Genomic DNA, 18,432 nt, shown 5'->3' with positions numbered 1-18,432 from the left:
TCTTCATGGGTGCTGGGGGAGGGGCCAGTGGTCATGGGCTCCTCAGGGCCCCACTGGTGCTGAAGGATGGGCTGAGGCACCCTCCACTCTGGCCGTGCCCGTCGCCCCTGCTCTGGTACCAGTGCCCTATCTACTCCAACTGTCCTTCCCCTTTTCAGGCCCTTCTAGTCTTTGTCCCCACCCTGCCCCTGGAGTCAGCTGGTGGGTGTGATGAGCTCTGGGCTGCTGATTGGGCCTCTCTCCCAAGGTAGGGCACAGAGGGCTACCTCTCCTGGGAGGGGCGGGGCTCCACCGCTCAGGGGGCTGGGGGCAGAGCTGCCTGTCTTGTCTCCATGTGGCCACAAGGAGGCACCGGGACCAGGTTTTTCTCCTTTCCGCTGGAGCTGCAAGGATTCCCAGCAGCCCCAGCACCCTGAACTTTTCTGGAAGTGCTGGCCATCCTCCTGCAGCTGCCACTGAAGGGTCTGTGCCAGGCTGGGAGGCCGCCGGAGGGGATGTAGCTTTTGCCCTTCATAATCCTATCCCAGAAGTAACTCTCTTCTCTGTCAGAAAGTCCTTCCAGCTGTCTACCCTCCATTTCTATTGCTACTAGGGGGAAGAGATGAGGCTGAGTGAGCTTCCCCTCCTCCTCCTCCTCTTATGCATTACCCTTTTTTCCTCCCCCGAGGCTTGAACTAAAGTATTTATTCTCTTCCATATCCCCTGGCAATAAAAGCTCAGACTTTGCTCTGCCATCACAGCTGAGGATTGGGTAGGCGGCAGCAGGAAAAATGTAAGCTATGCATTTCGGAGGGACTTCCTGACAGAGAAGGACAGGAACCACTGGGTTTGGCATCTGACACAGGGAAGGTGCCTGCTTATCTTGGATGGAGCTCTGGTTCTGTGTGTTAGGGAGAGGCCTCTGTGATCCACAGCCACCAGCTACACTTCCAGTGGTTAGAGAGGAGGGCTGGGCACAGTTACTTGCCACTTGCCCCTCCAAGCCTCAGAGAACCATGGGTGTTGCTGAATCCTTGGGCTTCAGGGATGGGAAGAGATCTGTGTGGGGCTTTTCAAAGAAAAATACCTCAGCCACTCCCTCCCCTGTCTGGTGATCACTGGCAGAGAGGGAAGGATGAAGTGACAGAGCACTTTTCTGGATCCATTTTAATGTCTCTTCGGAGCCCATTAGGTCGCTATATTCTTACTTTGAACATCATCAACCTACTAGGCGAAGACTAAGTTGAGGCGGGGCGGGAGGGGGGCCTTCCTGGAATGGGAGGTGACACCACAAGTTGACATTCCTCCACAGGGCGTAGAAGTGATTGATCCCCTTCTGCCCTCTGCACCTCAACTTTCCAAGTGGGATGTGAAATTTCATCTACCTTTTCTGGCCTGTCTTCAATGCTGAGAGGGCCCTGGGCTTGTGCGGAGAGAGGGGTTTTGCCCACCTCGTGGAGGCAAATGGCAGACCTCTCTGCCTCAGTCTCTACATCTGTAGGGTGGTAATAAAAACTCCTACCTCTCAGGTGAGCTTTGTGATGTAGGGTATGTGAAAGGATTTCAGGGCAGTCAGCCTGGCAGGTACTTCCATTTTCCATATCCCTCCCCAGCCTCACTTTTTCTTGGAGAAGGGAAGATGTGCCCATTTCCCAGACAGGAAAATGGGGGCAGGAACGATATTAAGGCCCAAGGCTGGGGTCTCTGTTGGACATGCTTGATGATCAAAAGTTTGGGTTCCTTCCTTTTCTTTGCTTCTGTTTCCTCCTTCCCTCTTTCCTCATTGCCTTTCTCTGACTCTTCTCCTTTCTGTCCCTCATTCCACCTCTTTAAAAAATATTTTATTTATTTATTTTTAGAGAGGGGGGAAGGGCAGGAGAAAGAAAAGGAGGAACATCAATGTGTGGTTGCCTCTTGTGTGCCCCCAACCGGGGACTCAGCCTGCAACCCAGGCTTGTGCCCTGACTGGGAATCAAACCAAGGACCCTTTGGTTCGCAGGCCGGCCCTCAACTCACTGAGCCACACCAGCCAGGACCTCACTCCACCTCTTCCTTCTTCTCCTTCTTCCCTTCAGTCTATTTCTCTGTTCCTCTACCTTCCTCTATTCATTCATTCATTCATTCATGTATTCAATCAGCATTAAGTTAGGTGAAAGGGATTCTTTAGAAAATTGAGAAATGCACATCCAGCACCCCTGGGCTGTCTCCTGGCATATTGGCCCAACTTCTTGGTCTTTGTTGACTTCCCCAGTAGGTTGATGCCACTCTTCCATGGGACGGGGTTGGGGAAGGAAGGTGGTAATGAAATTTGGTCCAATTAAACAATGTGTGCTCTGGCGAGAGAGCTGAGCAGGACATGATGGTCCCTGCCCTTGAAAAACTTGCAATAAAGGTGGGAGGCTGGGCTGTCAGCAGCAGTGTGATAAGTGCTGCCTTGGAGGCTTAAACATAGTACTGGGGGCCCAGGAGGAACATCAGGGAAGACTTTGGAGGAGGTGATAGTTGAGCTGGGTTTTGAGGAATGAGCTGGAGTATTCCCCATTCATAATGGGGTGCGAAGAAAGGCAGTCTTGTCAGAGGGACCACCAAGGGCAAAGACATGTTGCCAAGAAAGGGCAAGGAGAATTAGGGAACTTCCAGTAGTTCTGTGGGGCTGGAGCCCAGGGAAATTGTGGGAGACTAAAATCCCAATCCACAAGAAGTTAAGCAACAATGTTTTAATGGTTAGCTCACTGGCTGACAAGAGGGTTCAGAACAGGGCATTGCTCTTGGTCAAGTGAATGACAAGGAGAGGGTAGGACGAGAGACATTGAGAAGAGTGCCCCAGGCTTCCATTTTCTTCCTGCTTGTTGCTTATACTGTCCTGGGAAACTGCTTTACTGATATTGGGTCTCAGTTGCCTCATCTATAAAATGGGGATGGTGTTGCATCATCTACCTGAAGATAGATAAGGTAAGACAAAGTGTGGTTCCTTGAGGTGCCTTCCAGTGTTGAGAACTGTAGTTCTTTGATCACTCTGGGTTGTGTGGCCAGGGGAGTCTTCATGGAAGAGGAGGGCTTTGTGCCTGACCTTAAACTACATGAGTGTTGAAGTAAAACAGAGGGCTGGGAAAGGCTGGGGGAAATGTGGGGCAAAGGTCAGAGGTAGGACAGGGAAAGTGATGTCTGGAGGATGGTGTGTAGCTGGCACATGGAGGAGGGTTGGGAGGCTGGCTCTAGGAAGTGACCCTGGCAGGGCAGAAATGTGACCTGTGCTGGCAGGAGGTGTGGGAGAAAGACTCATGGACACCAGTGTGTGAATCCTGCCCTCACTCCTGACCCACCCTGTCTGCCTCCAAACACCCCCCCACCCGCCCCCCAGCCAGAATAAGCTGGAGGGAGCCCAGATTTGGAAACTGAGAATCAGGGACGTGCAAATGAAATGCAAACAGAATGCAAACTAGCCACTCGCAGCTAGACCGGCTGCTTGAGGTCCATAGGGTCTGAGGTTGAGTCACAGGAGGGTGGGGCAGAGAGTCCTTTTGCCTTCCCTGCTGGGGCTCCTCCTGGCTCATTGGCTGAGCCTGGACTGATGATAGGAGGACAGTCTTGCACTGCTCTTTCTCTTCTGCAGGCTTGGGAGCTGTCCCCTGAGCTGGAGCCCTTGTCCCTTCGGTCCATCCCTGGAGGATTGGCTGGGTTCCTGTGGGAGCCTCCCAAAGCCCACAGGAAGCGTCTGAATTTCCCTGAGGAGAGTGAAGGGCAGGTCGGAAAGATGGCCTGAGATGTAAGGAGTGGCTGAGATGGGAACACAGACAGGGAAATTGACAGGTAAGGGACAGGGCTTGGAGAACACAAATTCCCAGGAAAAAGGGTAGATTCAGGGCCAGTGAGTAAACAGCCCCAGAGACCCTGAGAGACACAGTCCAACAGAGACCCTGATTAACAGACACGGATAGAGCCCTACTCATGTGCCCAGCCTGGGACACACAGTACCAGTGCCTCTCTATCAGCTTCCTCTACTCTGTCTGCCTGTCCCTGGCTGATGGTCCCTTTGTCTGTCTAGCTGTTTGTTTGCCTGTCTCTCTCCCAGCTCCCTCTCTCTATCCCCCTGCTGCCTGTCTGTTAGTCCAGACCTCTGTATCTGCTGCAGCCCTCAGCTTTGGCCACCTCTCTCTAGGGAGAAAACTGCCCACTGGGATCGTGGGACCCCCGGGCTTTTGCCTCCCAGTCTTGGACAGATTCTTGCCTTTCTTTCTCCTGAATTTGTCTCAGTTTCCTCCTTTCTAGGTGGCTCATCCTCTGCCTCCTATCATGTTGATAAGACTCAGAAGTATGAGCAGGTGACTATATTTATAATTGCTCAGGCTTTGGAACAAAGAGTTTAATTCATTTGAGAAGCAATACTACATTTCAATCTTCTAAGGCCAAAGCAAGAAGAAAATAATAGCTGCAGCATGAGGCACACTGGTTAGGTATTCAGAGGGACTTCCCCGAAGGGAGGTATGAGTAATAGTACAATAGGTCAGCTAAAAGAGATAAATAACCACATTTATAATCTCCCATGGAGGCGCCCCACCGTGGGGGGTGGGGAGATGGGCAACATGACTATTCTTAGTCTGTGTAGTCTAATGATATTGTGAGGTAGCAGGGATGTGCAGGAAAAGGCTAGGGTCTCAAACCCTGCCATCACCTACCCTAGGGTCCCACCTGCACAACCTCAAAGGTAGCTGCGGAGACGGCCTGAGGGAAAAGGGGTGTGTGGAAGAAGTGCTATCTCCCCACCTCCATCCTGTTTCCTCACCATCTTCCCAAGCTCAGGACCACCCCGCCCCCCCTCCGACAATCCATGAGAGATGGCTGCTGGGGACGGAGTGATGTATGTAATGCAGATAAAATGTCAGCAATTCTAAATGGGTCCGGAGATGCAGCCGTGGGGGGTGGGGAGGGAGAGAAGGCGGAGCAGGGGGGAAAGAGGAAGGGAAAATGAGATGTGGGTCCTCACTGGACCACAGCAGGGGCAGACACCCCCCTCCCTCCAGCAAAGGCCAGAGGAGGGGTGGGCCAGGCACAGAAGCCCAAATGAGATTTTGAAGAGGGAGATGGAGGGTGGGGGGTGGAGGAGAGGAGGAAGCGGGCGGGGGCAGCGGGGCCGGAGCTGCTGATGTATAGCGGTTTCATAACTTCCTCAGTATTAAAGGCAGGTTCATGGGGAGGGCAGCGCCATTAATCACCAAGCTGAATGGGGCTGGGATTTGCTGAGAGGCGCGCTTGCTGTCTGCTGCGCCTGCCCGGCTCATGGCGGGAGGGGGCAGGCAAGGATGCCCCTCTTGAACTAGGGGTAAGACCCCAGGAATCTATTCTGGGTATTGGGCAAGTGGGTCCTTGCAGTAAGGAAGGGAGGGGGACGCTGTGGTCCCTGGCAGGAAGAAGGAAAAGGATGAGGGTTGTGACAGGGGCTAGGGGAAGTGGGATAGGGGCTGGGGAAATGATGGGGGCAGCAGCTGAGGGGATCATTGGGGAGAAAAACTGGGGAGGGAGGATTGTGCATTTGAACGTGAAATTGATCACATGTAACTATAATGCAAATGACATGCAAATGAGCACAGGATATCTCTTGGTCCATAGCTCAGGCGTTCTCTTTCTTGGACTGAGAATTGGGGCCAATTTGCATCCAGTTCCATGCCCACTGTCTTGTTTCTTCTTCTTAACATTATCAGAGGGAGAACTCAAAGTCTCACTTTTAAAGGTGATGTTGGAGCCAAGGTGGGCCTGGTTCTCTGGGCTCCCTGGGAAAGGGTGAGGCCACCCCTGGGAATGTAGGAAGCATCAGGAAAATTGACATGCCTGAGTGAGAGTGAGGGAGCTGAGTGGTAGGACTCCTGAGCTCTGTACCTGAATTTATGGGGGGTCAGAGAGGCAGAGGCTTAGCAGTGAGGCAGAAAGATGGAGACAGACAGACCCGCAGCTTCAGAGATAGATCCTGAGCAGATAAGATGAGGATGTGTCCCATGTCCTGTGAGGTAGGCATTGCCATCCTCTTCCAGATGAAGAATGAAATGACTAGCCCAAGGTTCAGAGAAGTAATGATATTTCTAAATTCATACTGCTGATAGGTGCCAGACCCCCATCTCCAAGTTTCCTTGAAAATTCAGTGTGCCTTTCAGCCTACCATAAGAGCGTGTCTGAATGAGATAAACAAAAATAGAGAGCAGATATTCATCTTGTCAGCAGGCATTTATTGAGCACCTAATAGATACAAGACAGTGGACTTGTGCTCAGGAGACTGAGTGTTGTTGACCTCTTAAAATACACGGTCTAGTAGGTGCCATAAGGCACTTTAGCAATTAGTGAAACACTTAACAGTTGGGGACAAGGGTCACAAAGGAGGCACAAGCAAAGGAAAGATGGTATTTGATGTGGGCTGGGGCGTGGGCAGAACATATTCAGTGGCAGAGATGAGAAGGCAAGAATGTACCAGGTAAGGGGGATGAGATGGGCCTTTGTGCAAAGGCAGGAGAGGATGAGGAAGTGGCGTTTTCCAATACGTTGGAGCGCAGAGCGTGTGGAGAGGTGTGAGGGAGGTCAAGCTGAGATGGTAAAGGTCAGGATATGAGAGGGTTGAGAGGCCAAGCCAGGGACGTGGATGTTACCTGGAGGTCAGCTGGAGGTAGAGAATAAGGTAAATCATACATTTGATCCTTGATTCAGTAAACAGGCATTTATTGTACACTAACCGCATGCCAGGGCTGCCCTAGTAGCTCGGGATGCGCAGATCAGATGCATCTCTCCTCCAGGGCATTCGGTCAGCAGCAGTGTCCTCATCAGTACATGGGGTACAAGAGTAGGTTTCTCACAGTGTTAGCATGAGGGTTAAGTGGGAGAATCCACATCAAGTACTTAGGGTGCTGTTTGATGTAGAGGAGCACTCAGTAAAGGTTAGCTATTGTTATCATCTTCACCCTTTTGAAAGGTGTGGAATGGAGGACAGAGGCAGGGAGAGCGATCAGCAGTCTGCTGGAAAACTTGGGGAGGGATAGAAATGGGGCAGTGTGCCTGGCTGGTGGGGCTCAGTGGATTAAGCGCTGGCCTGTGAACCAAGTGTCACCGGTTCGATTCCTAGTCAGGGCACATGCCTGGGTTACACACCAGGTCCCCAGTTGGAAGTGTGGGAGAGGCAACCACACAGTGATGTTTCTCTCCCTCTCTTTCTCCCTCCCTTCCCCTATCTCTAAAGATAAGTAAAATCTTAAAAAAAGAAAAAAAAAGAAGAAATGGGGCAGTGTGGGTGGGAAGGAGACAAGTGCAAGAGGGCTGCAGGGGCAAGGGCTGCAGGGGCAAGAGAAGGCAAGTGACAGAGCCTGAGCCAGGGGCAGAGAAAGTGTGGTCTGGGAGCACTGCAGGGCGTGGGGAGAGCAGGCCTGGAAAGACTCGTCCTTGGTCAAGGATGAGTTTGCTGGCAGCACAGGGTAGCGCCTGGGTGGTGGGTGGGTCGGCTGGAAGCTGGGTTTCTTGGGTCCTCATCCCACTTGGCTACTTGGCCTCCCTCCCAGACTCATCTTGACTCCTCTTCTCAGTTACATAATTTGGCTCAGTCTGTGGGAGATACTCCTTCCCACTCTGCCAAACATGTAACTTTCATCCTCCTGCTGCAGGATTGGGGACCACTCTGGTCTCTTTGGCTGTCTGTCTGTCTGATGTCTGTGTGGTCCCCTCAGCATAATTGCTCTGGATAACTCTAACACCACTCAGACAGATTGGCCAGCCTCCTGGCCCGACATCTCCCACCACTGCATCAAGCCAAATTACTCAGCCCCCCCAGCCCCGGGCTCTGGTGAAATCCGATTAGCAAGGAGAGAGCTGTGCTGAGCTGACAGCTCCTCCGATAATTGCTTCCCAAGTAAGCGATGCAAATCAGCCCATCCAGCCCATCCCTGCTCCTCTCCTGAGGACCCAGGCATCCAGGTTCCAGGAGGGGGAGAACAACTAAGTTGGAGAGACTTGGAAGCTGTCACCTGCCTCCAGCTAAGTGGTCATCAATCCATAAAGCTGGTCTGTGTTGCCTTGGGGTTGGAGATGGGGGTACTGGGGTGGTTAGGCTGGACTAGGGACTCCACTGGCTCTGCATTTCTGTCTTAACTGAGAGTGTCACTCTTCCTCTCATTCCCTCCCCTTGGACAAGAATCCTATGCACCCGTTACCCAGTAAGCTAGATGAAGGCAGAGATACAGAAGACACAGAGACAGGAGATGGTTGAACCTATTGAGGAACAAATGGTTGTATCCACAGCCTGGCTCTCCTGGTTTTCTAGTTCTAGGAGGGAGGTGAAAATGTGACCTGTAGAACTTACGGAGAGCTTTCTCCATTTGTAAGTCTGCTCTTTACCAGGCTGGGGGAAATACTTTGAGGGTTAAGTTCCCACAGAGCTAGGATAGGGCTGTGATACCATGTATCTTGGGAAGCTTGGGGAACCTGATCAAAGCTTGAGACTTCGTGTCTGTACTTGGATGCAGTGGCCCTTGCTCATCCCATACATCAGGGACTTCTCTCCACTTCCCTAAATTTAAGTCCTTTTACAGGCCTGTTAATGTCTCTTCCTTAACACCTTTCCTTTGTATATTTTTACCTCAAGATATCTAAAGATATCTAAAGATATCTTTATCTTTATTTCTTTCTTTGACTCTGTCATTCCATCTCTTGCTGATCTTGGAGACCTTAAAAGTATTTTCCTCAGCCCCAGCTGGTGTGGCTCACTGGATTGAGTGCAGGTCTGCAAACCAATGGGTCACTGGTTTAATTCCCAGTCAGGGCACATGCCTGGATTGTGGGCCAGGTCCCCAGTTGGGGGCATGTGAGAGGCAACCACACATTGATGTTTCTCTCCCTCTTTCTCTTCCCTTCCCCTCTCTCCAAAAATAAATAAATAAAATCCTTTTTTAAAAAAGTACTTTCCTTGCAGTCCTGAAAGTCCAGCCCCCAAGCCTAGCCCATAGGGGTCACTGTCTTTGTGGAAATAGCCAGGGATGAGTTGCCCAGTCTTGTCCTCTGTGCCCATGTATCTGATGTGGCTCTATGGCCTGGATCTTGAATCCTCAGATTAGCATCTGCCTGAGAACCTGGCACATACATGGTCATAACAACAACAATTAGCCTCATGGAGCATTAATTCTGTGCTAGACACCATACTAAGCACAGTATGTAGTTGAGTCATTTAATTATCACAAAAGAAGACACGGATTACTATAATTATCCCATTTAACAACTGAGTTAACTGAGGCACAGAGAAGTTAAGTAATTCGTCCATGGTCACCACTAGTAAATTGCCAAAGCTGGGATTCAAATCCAGACAGTCTGAGTCCAGAGCCCACACTGTAAAGGTCTCTGCTATGTTGCCTCTCCTCTTTAATGCTCTTTTCATGTTCATTGGGCTGACTCAGAAAGGGTAACCGCCCAGTGTAGTGGAACTGGGGGAGATGGTTACGCTGAAAGTCAAACAGGAAAATCTTTGGGGTTCCCAAGCCAGAAGTGGTGGGAGCTGACAAGGGTGACACCTGGTATTTGGGGAGGGGAAAATATGGCTCTTACTTCTCCAACCCCAAATATCTTTTTCTGCGTTGGAGCCAAGCCGCAGACAACTAACTCTTTCCTACTCTGAGAGCATGGGGGCAGGGGAAGGGCTGAAAGATCAGCCTAGAAGCCCGAGTTGGGAGTCAGAGCTATGACCTCCAGAGGCCGATAGATGGCGCTCATGGCCCAACACAGCCCAGCCAGCCCATGGAAACCAAAGGAAAACAAGCAAGCAGGTTAACCCCTTACCGCCTGGGCTCTGGCCCCAGGAGCAGGCTGGTAAGTGTCCGAGGGCCTTGACCCAAGACTGGCTGGCTCCTAGGGAGTGACCTAACTCTCTAGACTCTTTCCTGATTACAGTCTAAGTCTACTTCTGCTCACGCATCACAAGGCTCTATCCATAAATCAGTCAGCCAGCCCCTTGGAGACTTCCCAGAGGGCCAGGAGTCTAAGACATGGATGGACAAGGCAGGTTGGGAGGACACTGCCTCAGTCCAAGTTCATCTCTCAGGCTTTGCCTCTTGAAAGTTTATGGGTATCTGTTTCTAAGCAGTCCACACCATGGAGGCGTGGAGCTCCTCACTTCCATCTTCCCTTAGAGGGACTTGCTCCGTGGGGAGGAGCAGCATGGACTAAAGGCAGAGAAGGGCCCCAGACCCCTCTGGGGTCAGGTATAGGGACTCATTGTGGGTTTCCCAAGACTCACTTTCTTCCTGTGTCTGGACTCCCTACCTCTGGGCTCCCTGGGGTGAATGGGCTTTTGTGGACAGAAACAGTTATCCAACTCTTTCAGGAAGCTGAAATTAGGGCTGATGGTTTAGGAGGTCTCCTCCTGTTTGTCACTCATTCCTGTCCTGTCAGAAGCAGAACCGAAGTGGGGAGGGGTTGCCATGATGAAAAACTGAAAGTGCTTGGCAAGCAAGTGGCAGAGGGGTGGGGAGGGCAGGAGGGTTGTCTAAGGGGTGGTGAGGCTCCTAGAATTCTTAAACAGTGTGCCGCCTTCCACACTAATTTTTGTTCAGAGACACACAAGTACATAGATCTATAGAGATAGAGGAGCTTGAGGGGGATGTCAGTTCTAGAAGCTCAGGATATTCTTATTTCAGTCATTCCAGAGAAAGAAACAGAGACAGGAAAACATGTACACAGAGATTCAGAGACACACATGTTACAAGAGACTAGGGATAGAGATACATTTATATGGGGAGAGAAAGGCAAAGACATGGAGAGGGGGAGAATCTGGCACAAATGAAAGCTCAGGAAATAATGGACATTGTGAGATAGATGATTAAATCAGTTTCCAAAGTCTTGTAAGGGTGAGAGTGGTTTCTCACCTTTGGCATCAGAGGATCACAGCTCATAGTTCCCTGAAGCTTCTGCTGCACCCGTTAATTTTTTATCTATTGGTAGGAGAGCAACAGAAACTTGGGAAGGGGGTAGCATCCTTGTTCTCTCACTTCTTTCTATTTTGAGGTTTATTGGTCTCCTTCCTTACTTCATGCAGGGAGACCTTGCTTCTCCCTGATCTCAGTCATGGCTGTACTGACGTGTGCAGGGGGTGGGGATGGAGGAATTGAGAGGATAACTGATTTCAGGGGGTTCCAGACTAATGAAAACCTTATAGTCAGCACACAGAAACAGACCCAGAGAGAACAAGAACAAAACTAGGAGTGGTACAGCTTTGCACATTGATATTGGGTGGGGGAGGTGGGAGGGAATGGACTGTTAGGTGTAGCCATGGGATTGGAATGGGTTAGAGAAGGTGTCCTGGATATAGTGTATGACGGGGAGGATTGAGAATGATTGGAGATTATAGGGCTGGGCAAATAGAGTAGAGGAGGGAGAGAAGTCAGGGGCTGGAAGAGGCATTAGTAAGAGTTGTTAGGAGGTGACAGAAGTGCCTCTGTAGATGTTCTGTGTATATATATATATATATATATATATATATATATATATATATATATATATAGTCCTTGGAGGGCTGCAAAGGAGAGGTTTCGTACCTGGGGCAGCAGGAGGGCTACAGATGGTCTTTAGCCATTGTTAATACCCTCAGGTGAGTTGAGAGGTTGGGGATGATTGATGCTCCTTGATTCTTAATCCCTTTGGGAAAAGTGCTGTGGATGAGTTTCGGAAGGGCGATGCCCTCACTCACTTCTCAAGTCTTCTTGATTTTGCCCTGAAGGATTAAATAAACTACAACCCCCAGCGTCGCTTAGCGCTCATTTACCACGCTTTCCGGGGACTTGAGTATTTCCGGCGGAAGTGACCGGGGCTAGGCCAATCTCATTCCCTAAACAAAGTAGACTACGAGTCCCACGGTCCTCCGCGTCCGGGGGCGGGGTGAGGAATCGGAAACCGAATGGGGAGCTGGAGCAGGTGAGGAAGTAGGAGGCTGTGATCCTGGGGCACCAGGGGCTGGCTCAGGGCTCACGGGGGCTCTGGGACGGCGGCAGGTGGGAGTCGTGTTGTCTGTGTGTTGGGGCCCCTCGCTCTGTTTGTGGCTCGCCCCAGCGCAGCGGGCGCAGAGCCCAAGGAATCGCCCGGAGCACTGCGGGGACTAGACTTTCGGCGGAGCCCGTGGGCGGACGCGGGGGTTTCTTTTTTCTTTTTTTCTTTTCCTTCTTTCCTTCCTTCCTCCATTCCTCCCCTCTTCTCCTTCCCCTTCCCTTCCTTTCATTCTTAAGTAAGCTTTAATTTCCTTGTTTCACAAATACAGTTAGCTGAGTTGGTTGCTCGCGGAGGTTTCCTATGGAGCCTTAGTCGTCTGCCCCATTGGAATCAGGAGAAAGGATTAAGTGGTATTTTCAGTTCATGCTCTATTAGTATTATTATTTTTTTAAAGGATTTTCTGATTGTCCCTGGGTTCCTGGAGTACCCGTAAGGGACAGGTCGCTGTCCCTAAACTTCCTGGACTTGGTGTCATAAAGCCTAGGTCGCCAGACTTATCACTGGACCACCCTCTGCTTCCTCTGCACTTAATGTAATATGACACTAATTTATAAAGCATATATGTTTCTTACGTCTCTGGCTCTTGATGACTTTAGATAGGACTTTCAAATTCCTCTTCTGGACTCTTACTACAGTATTTTGTTCAGGACATTAAAGCTCGAATCACAGTGTATTACAGTTGTTTATTTGTTTTCTCAGTAGTTTATGAGCCTGGCCTACATTTTTTTTTCATTTTGGATTTCTTCCCCACCAAGAGGAAGACTATTATAGTACCTATCATGTAAGAGATTCATAAATATTGGAAAACATAAATGAGTTTACTGCTGGCAGGTGGAATTTCTCATTTTCATCTCATAGATAGGGGAGTTAAATGACTCTTTAAGAGTAAAATGACACCCAGCCAGTGGCTCTTGCTATCAGATCAGGTTTTGAAACCCCAAAACACTGAAAATAAGGCCTTGTTACTTTGTGTACCCTGAGCCTTGCTGTCTCCAGCATAGATCTCTAAAGATCAAAGGTAGGTCCAACTTAAGGTTTGAGAGAGAGAGTCCACATCTGGAGCAGCAGATCCACTAATGTTGATACTAATGGAGATGCAAAGCAAGGGCCCCTGAGACATTTGAGTTCTCTGCAGTTTGCTTCTCAATGTGTTTGAGTCCAATTGGCCCTGGGTAACCACCTGGATAGGTGAATTAAAAGACTTCTGAGATCAGCCTGGGAATGGGCTTCCTAAGTTTGGCTCCTAATTTTTTTTCCCCTCTTTTCCTCCAGGCTAGAGTCAGAGAACAGGTTGATGGATCAAGCTGTTTTGTCAATCCTGAGTTCCTAACTGGGTTATCCTTAACCTGGGCGAGGGGTTGACAGGGAGAAAGAACCATGGTCTTCCCTATGGGAGATCTGGACCTGATGCAATCATATCCTGAGCCTGGTAAGCCCTGGGAAGCAAGCAAACTACCATTGGGCAGCTCAGCCTTCAGTGAATCAGGATGTGTAGAAGTGGAGAGGAGTGCATCAGGAAAGGCTCCTTAGTAGAAGGTAGTTTTAATCAGGGATGGACAATGCTGAGTAGGTGTTGTTGACTACCTAATAAGAGCTAGGACCTTGGCTATAGGGAGGGAAATTGAACAATGACTGGCCTCTGATCTCAAGTATATTTGGGGTGAGGCGCAAGGTATGAATTCATGAAGAAGCCACTAACCATGGTGACACACAGTGGTTCTCAGCCTTCACCATCAGAAACACCTTGGGGAGCTTGTTCAAAATAGAGATTCCCAGGCCCCATGCCAGACCGACTCATGTGGCGTGAGGCTGGGAAGCTAGGGCAAATTCTGCAGTGTGTTGAGGAGGGAGGGCTTTATCAAAGGGGTGGTTTCCACTGCATTGTAAAAGTTGAGTAATTTGGGTGTCTGGAGAGTTGGGGAGTCACAGTCCTGGTTGACTCGGTGTTTGTAGAAATGGCATGTACAGAGTTTTGAGAGTTGGGGTAGGAAAGGCATTTTCAAAGTGTGAGTTTATGGTGAGGCTGAAATGCTGGGTTTTCAGGGGAGTAGTAAGATTGGAAAGATTGGAAGGAATGGCTTTTACAGGTTATAAAACTTGCTTGAGTGCTCCCTCTGCCTCCTTCCCCCTTCTTCCCTCTTTTTCTTTTCCTTTCCCTCTGTCCTCCCTCCCCCCTTACACATAACATCTCATTCTATCTCTTATACCAATATGTTTTTTATTTATATTATTCTTCTTTCTTATATCAATGTTTTTAATTACAGTTGACATACAATAATATATTCATTTCAGGTATACAACCCAGTGATTAGACATTTATATAACTCACAAAGTGATCATTCTGATAAATCTAGTACCCATCTGACACTATAGATAGTTATTAAAATATTATTGACCATATTTCCTATGTTGTACTTAACATCCCCATGACTACCAATTTGTACTTAATCCCTTCATCTTTTCCACCCATCTCCCCAAACTCCCTCTCATCTGGCAACTGTCAAAATGTTCTCTGTACCTATGAGTCTGTTTCTCTTCTGCTTATTCATTTATTTTGTTTTTTTAGGTTACACATATAAGTGAAACTGCCCTTATATCAAGGATATATTGTTAAGTGGATGTTATTATTTTTAGTATTTGGATGAGGAAACTGGAGACTCAGGCCATGGTTACATAGCTTGTAAGAGTCTATTCTGAGTCTAGTAGGCATCCTACTCACCACTAAGGATTCATGAATGTGGGCAAGAAGCTGGGCTGGGCTGGGGAGGTTGTAGAATTAGCAGGGTGACTGGTCAGACCATCTAAGGCAAGATGGTGTGCGTGATGAACAGCACAACCTTGAGTCAGATAGTTTAGCTTCAAATACCAGCTTCATGACTTGCTAACTGTGTGACCCTTGATCGTGCTAGCCTCAGTCTTCTCGCCTGTAACGTGGGAGCAATAAAACCTACCTCATGGGATTGTTGTGAGTTTCATTCTGGTGTATCTGGCACAGAGCACTTGCTTACCACCTGGAAGCTATTGTAATTAGCCCTCTGTAATTAGTCTCTAAGCTATGGCTTTGCACCTGCATCTCATTCTTCAGCACATTGGTTTCCACGACACAGCTCATTCTGGCTGGGCTTGTTTTATTAAGAGTGACATTAAAGGCTGAAATTTCACCACCAGTAAACATTTTTTGGAAGCTTACCATATGTTTGGCATGGTCTAGGAACTAGTGACTAAAGACCTGTGCCTGATGGAAAGGAGGTTTAGAGTGGGGGATGTTTGGTTATAGGTTAGCCTCACTGGGTGATGAATGAAGAGGAAGGATACTTAAAGCAGGGACAGAAGGGGTCCTTTCATTACCAAGAACTGAGATGAGCTCAGTCCTTCCTGGAGGTTGGGGGATGACTGATACAGTCTCTTCTGAGCCCAGGAAGTGGTAGTAGGGGCCCTGGAGAGCCTGGATCCCACCCACTCTAGGGCTGAGGGGGCCTCTGTCCATTTCTTTTCCAGGTGATGGTGACATGGCTATGCCCCAGGCTTTCCCACTGGAGCCCTTCCATGAGCCTGCAGGTGACCGGATGGAGCCCCAGCCCTGCCCTAGAAGCTTGGCTGAGGACTTCCTGGAGGAGGAGCTTCGGCTCAATGCTGAGCTGAGCCAGTTGCAGTTTTCTGAGCCTGTGGGCATTATCTACAATCCCGTGGAGTATGCATGGGAGCCACATCGCAACTATGTGACCCACTACTGCCAGGGCCCCAAGGAAGTGCTATTCCTGGGCATGAACCCTGGACCCTTCGGCATGGCCCAGACTGGGGTAAAGGGCTTGGCTGCCCCTGGCGGGTGGAGTGGGAAGCTCCAGGGTGGATGCTTGGCTGCATGTGCTATGGAGGAGGAGCATGTGCACGGCTGTGGACATGTGTAGATGTGTGGGGCTCCCATCCCCTCCCAACACAGACACTGGCTCCTGTGGGTCTCAGGTACTCTCCTGGTCTCGCTGCCCATAGTTAATCAAGAACATTAGTGGTAGTTCCATTTCCCTTGTGAGCTGTCCACTAATTGCCTCTGAGAGCCCTTCCTTCCGCCAGCCCCATCCTTACCTTACCTTGCCGGATCTGTCCTCTCCCTGGAATGTGGTTGGGATCAGGAGAGGGATCAGGACTACTGAGTCCTCAGGAGAGACTGTTTGGCAGGGTGGGTATGGAATTAATGCAGGGCATTCAGGCAACCTGGGTTCTGTTTCTTAGCTGAGGAGAGGTTCAGAACAGAGCCAGGCTCCAGGGCCTGCTTGCTTATCTTTCAGACCTCAGGATGAGTGACTGCCCCTCGGTGGGAGTGCTTGACAGGTGGGGGAGGGGAAGAGGCTTCAGGGCAGGAATCTCAATCGTTTTTATTGACCCCAACTTGGGGATGAAAGGTGATCAATGATGACCGATGGAAATGACAGCCTGAGGCTTGGGGCTGAGAGGGCACCCAGAGAGCAGTGGTCAGCCCTGTCCTTGTGCCTTCTCTACCCCTGGTGGCCCCTCTGCCTCAGACCACTGGTCTGTCCTCAGTACAACCCATCACACCCTGTGAAGGGCCGGATATCCCTGTGTACTCCCTGCACATGGTCCCAGAGGCAAACAAATAGATTCTTCTGGACCATGGCCCACAATGAAAAACTGGAGAAAGAGGGACAGGTTCAAACTACAGGACCAGGAATCCTTGTCTCAGGTCTTTGGGTGAAGATAGCAGGGTATATGTGTGGGGTGTTCAGGCTGGATCCTCATGGAGGGTGAAAAGGGCTCAGTTGGTGAGAGAACAGGTGTCAGTTCTTCAGTTTGAAGCCCTCATGTCTCTCCTTCCCCACAGGTACCCTTTGGGGAAGTGAGTGTAGTCCGGGACTGGTTGGGCATCAGGGGCACTGTGCTGACCCCTCCCCAAGAGCACCCTAAACGACCAGTGCTGGGACTGGAGTGCCCACAGTCTGAGGTGAGCGGTGCCCGGTTCTGGGGCTTTTTCCGGAACCTCTGTGGACAGCCCGAGGTCTTCTTCCATCACTGTTTTGTCCACAATTTGTGTCCTCTGCTCTTCCTGGCTCCCAGTGGGCGAAACCTCACCCCTGCTGACTTGCCTGCCAAGCAGCGAGAACAGCTTCTGGGACTCTGTGATGCTGCTCTCTGCCGGCAGGTGCAGTTACTGGGGGTGCGGCTGGTAGTGGGAGTGGGGCGGGTGGCGGAGCAGCGGGCACGGCGGGCTCTGGCTGGTTTGATGCCTGAGGTCCAGGTGGAGGGGCTGCTACATCCCTCACCTCGGAGCCCACAGGCTAACAGGGGCTGGGAGGCAATGGCCAAGGAGAGACTGAATGAACTAGGGCTGCTGCCGCTGTTATCAACAAAATAAGTGCTCCTGGGGCCCGGCATAGGACACATTCAAGGCTCCCCAAGTCCTTCGTGGGCAAGCAGATGACTACAGGCCTCCTGGAGTGGAGCAAGAAAGTCCACCTCACTGCCTGGTTGCTGGGATCTGCGGTTTTGGCAGTTTCGACACTACTCCTGCTTGTCCTGATTCCTGCTTTCTTCCCCTTACTCTGAGTGTTGCGTTTTTGGTCCTGTGGTACCTAACTCCACAGAGAGACAGCACCTGCAAACTGCTTAGTTTACTGTTTCCTTAGGAACCTCTGTTCAGCTGAGTGACCTCCAAGGCCATATTTGCTGTTTTAGAGAAAAGATCCTGCCAGGATTCCCACCCATTCTCATAGAATAGTGTCCTTCTGCTGACCCCTTTCCTCACAGGGACCAGGACAAAGCATGGGACATGGGTATTAAGAATGAACTTATGGAAGACTGAGGCTGGATCAGAGAAAGAATTCAATGTGGCGGAGTGGGAAGGGCTTGAAGATCTTTTGAGACTTGTGAACTTTATGACTTGGGGCAAGTTGATTAACCTCTCCAAGCCTCAGGATCCTCTTCTGTAAAATGGGGGTCCTCGTGGGGTTGGTATGGGGATTAACTGAGGTAACACTTAAAAGTGCCTTGTGTAGTGCCTGGCACATGGGTGCTCATTACACTTCTTTTTTCTTGTCTGGGTTGGGGAGTAACTGCACTACAAGGGCTGCCCTTGGTTGGGGAGATGTCTTAGCTTCTACCTATGGCTTGGGTGAAGGGCAGACTTGCCCTGCCAGAGCTGGACCAATGACTATGAAAAACCCAGCCTGTGATTTTTCAGTCTAAGCATTAAAAGCTCCTAAATCCTTTTGTGTTGGTGCTTTTTTCCCCCTCCTGCATGTCAGGAGTGGAAGGTGGTAGTTTAGATTTTTTCCCTTCTTACCTGTTCTCTACTTGGAAAGGATTCTCTTGGGCAGCTGGGGGATGATGTGAACAGATCTCCAATTGCCTTACCAAAGCAGCAGGGTCTCTGTTAGGGGCCTGCCCAGTGGCTTGTCTGCTACTTAGGGCACAGTAGCAGACCAGTGCCTCGGTGCGTGGGTG

At 50.1% G+C, this 18,432-nt stretch overlaps 1 protein-coding gene across 8 annotated transcripts in view; it reads left to right on the top strand.

Annotated features, from left to right (window-relative positions):
• Positions 1-5,201: 5,201 nt before the first annotated feature.
• Positions 5,202-18,432, top strand: part of SMUG1 (single-strand-selective monofunctional uracil-DNA glycosylase 1) — a 50,809-nt gene continuing 37,578 nt past the window's right edge. For 3 of the 8 annotated variants that reach the window (XR_016510476.1, XM_090273302.1, XM_090273301.1), the window contains exons 1-3: positions 11,849-11,904; positions 15,475-15,776; positions 16,814-17,131. Coding sequence is in view for 6 of the 8 variants with exons in the window: in XM_090273302.1 (XP_090129428.1) it covers positions 15,486-15,776; positions 16,814-17,131 (609 nt within the window). In the remaining 2 variants the exon portion in view is untranslated. The other 5 variants (XR_016510477.1, XM_090273303.1, XM_090273300.1 and 2 more) reach the window with 4 other exon arrangements.

The sequence above is a fragment of the Furipterus horrens genome, unplaced genomic scaffold, assembly GCF_987537825.1.
Source record: "Furipterus horrens unplaced genomic scaffold, mFurHor1.1.pri manual_scaffold_4, whole genome shotgun sequence".
Lineage (NCBI taxonomy): Eukaryota > Metazoa > Chordata > Mammalia > Chiroptera > Furipteridae > Furipterus > Furipterus horrens.
Note: the sequence above shows the minus strand (reverse complement) of the source record. Positions and strands in the feature narration are given on the sequence as shown.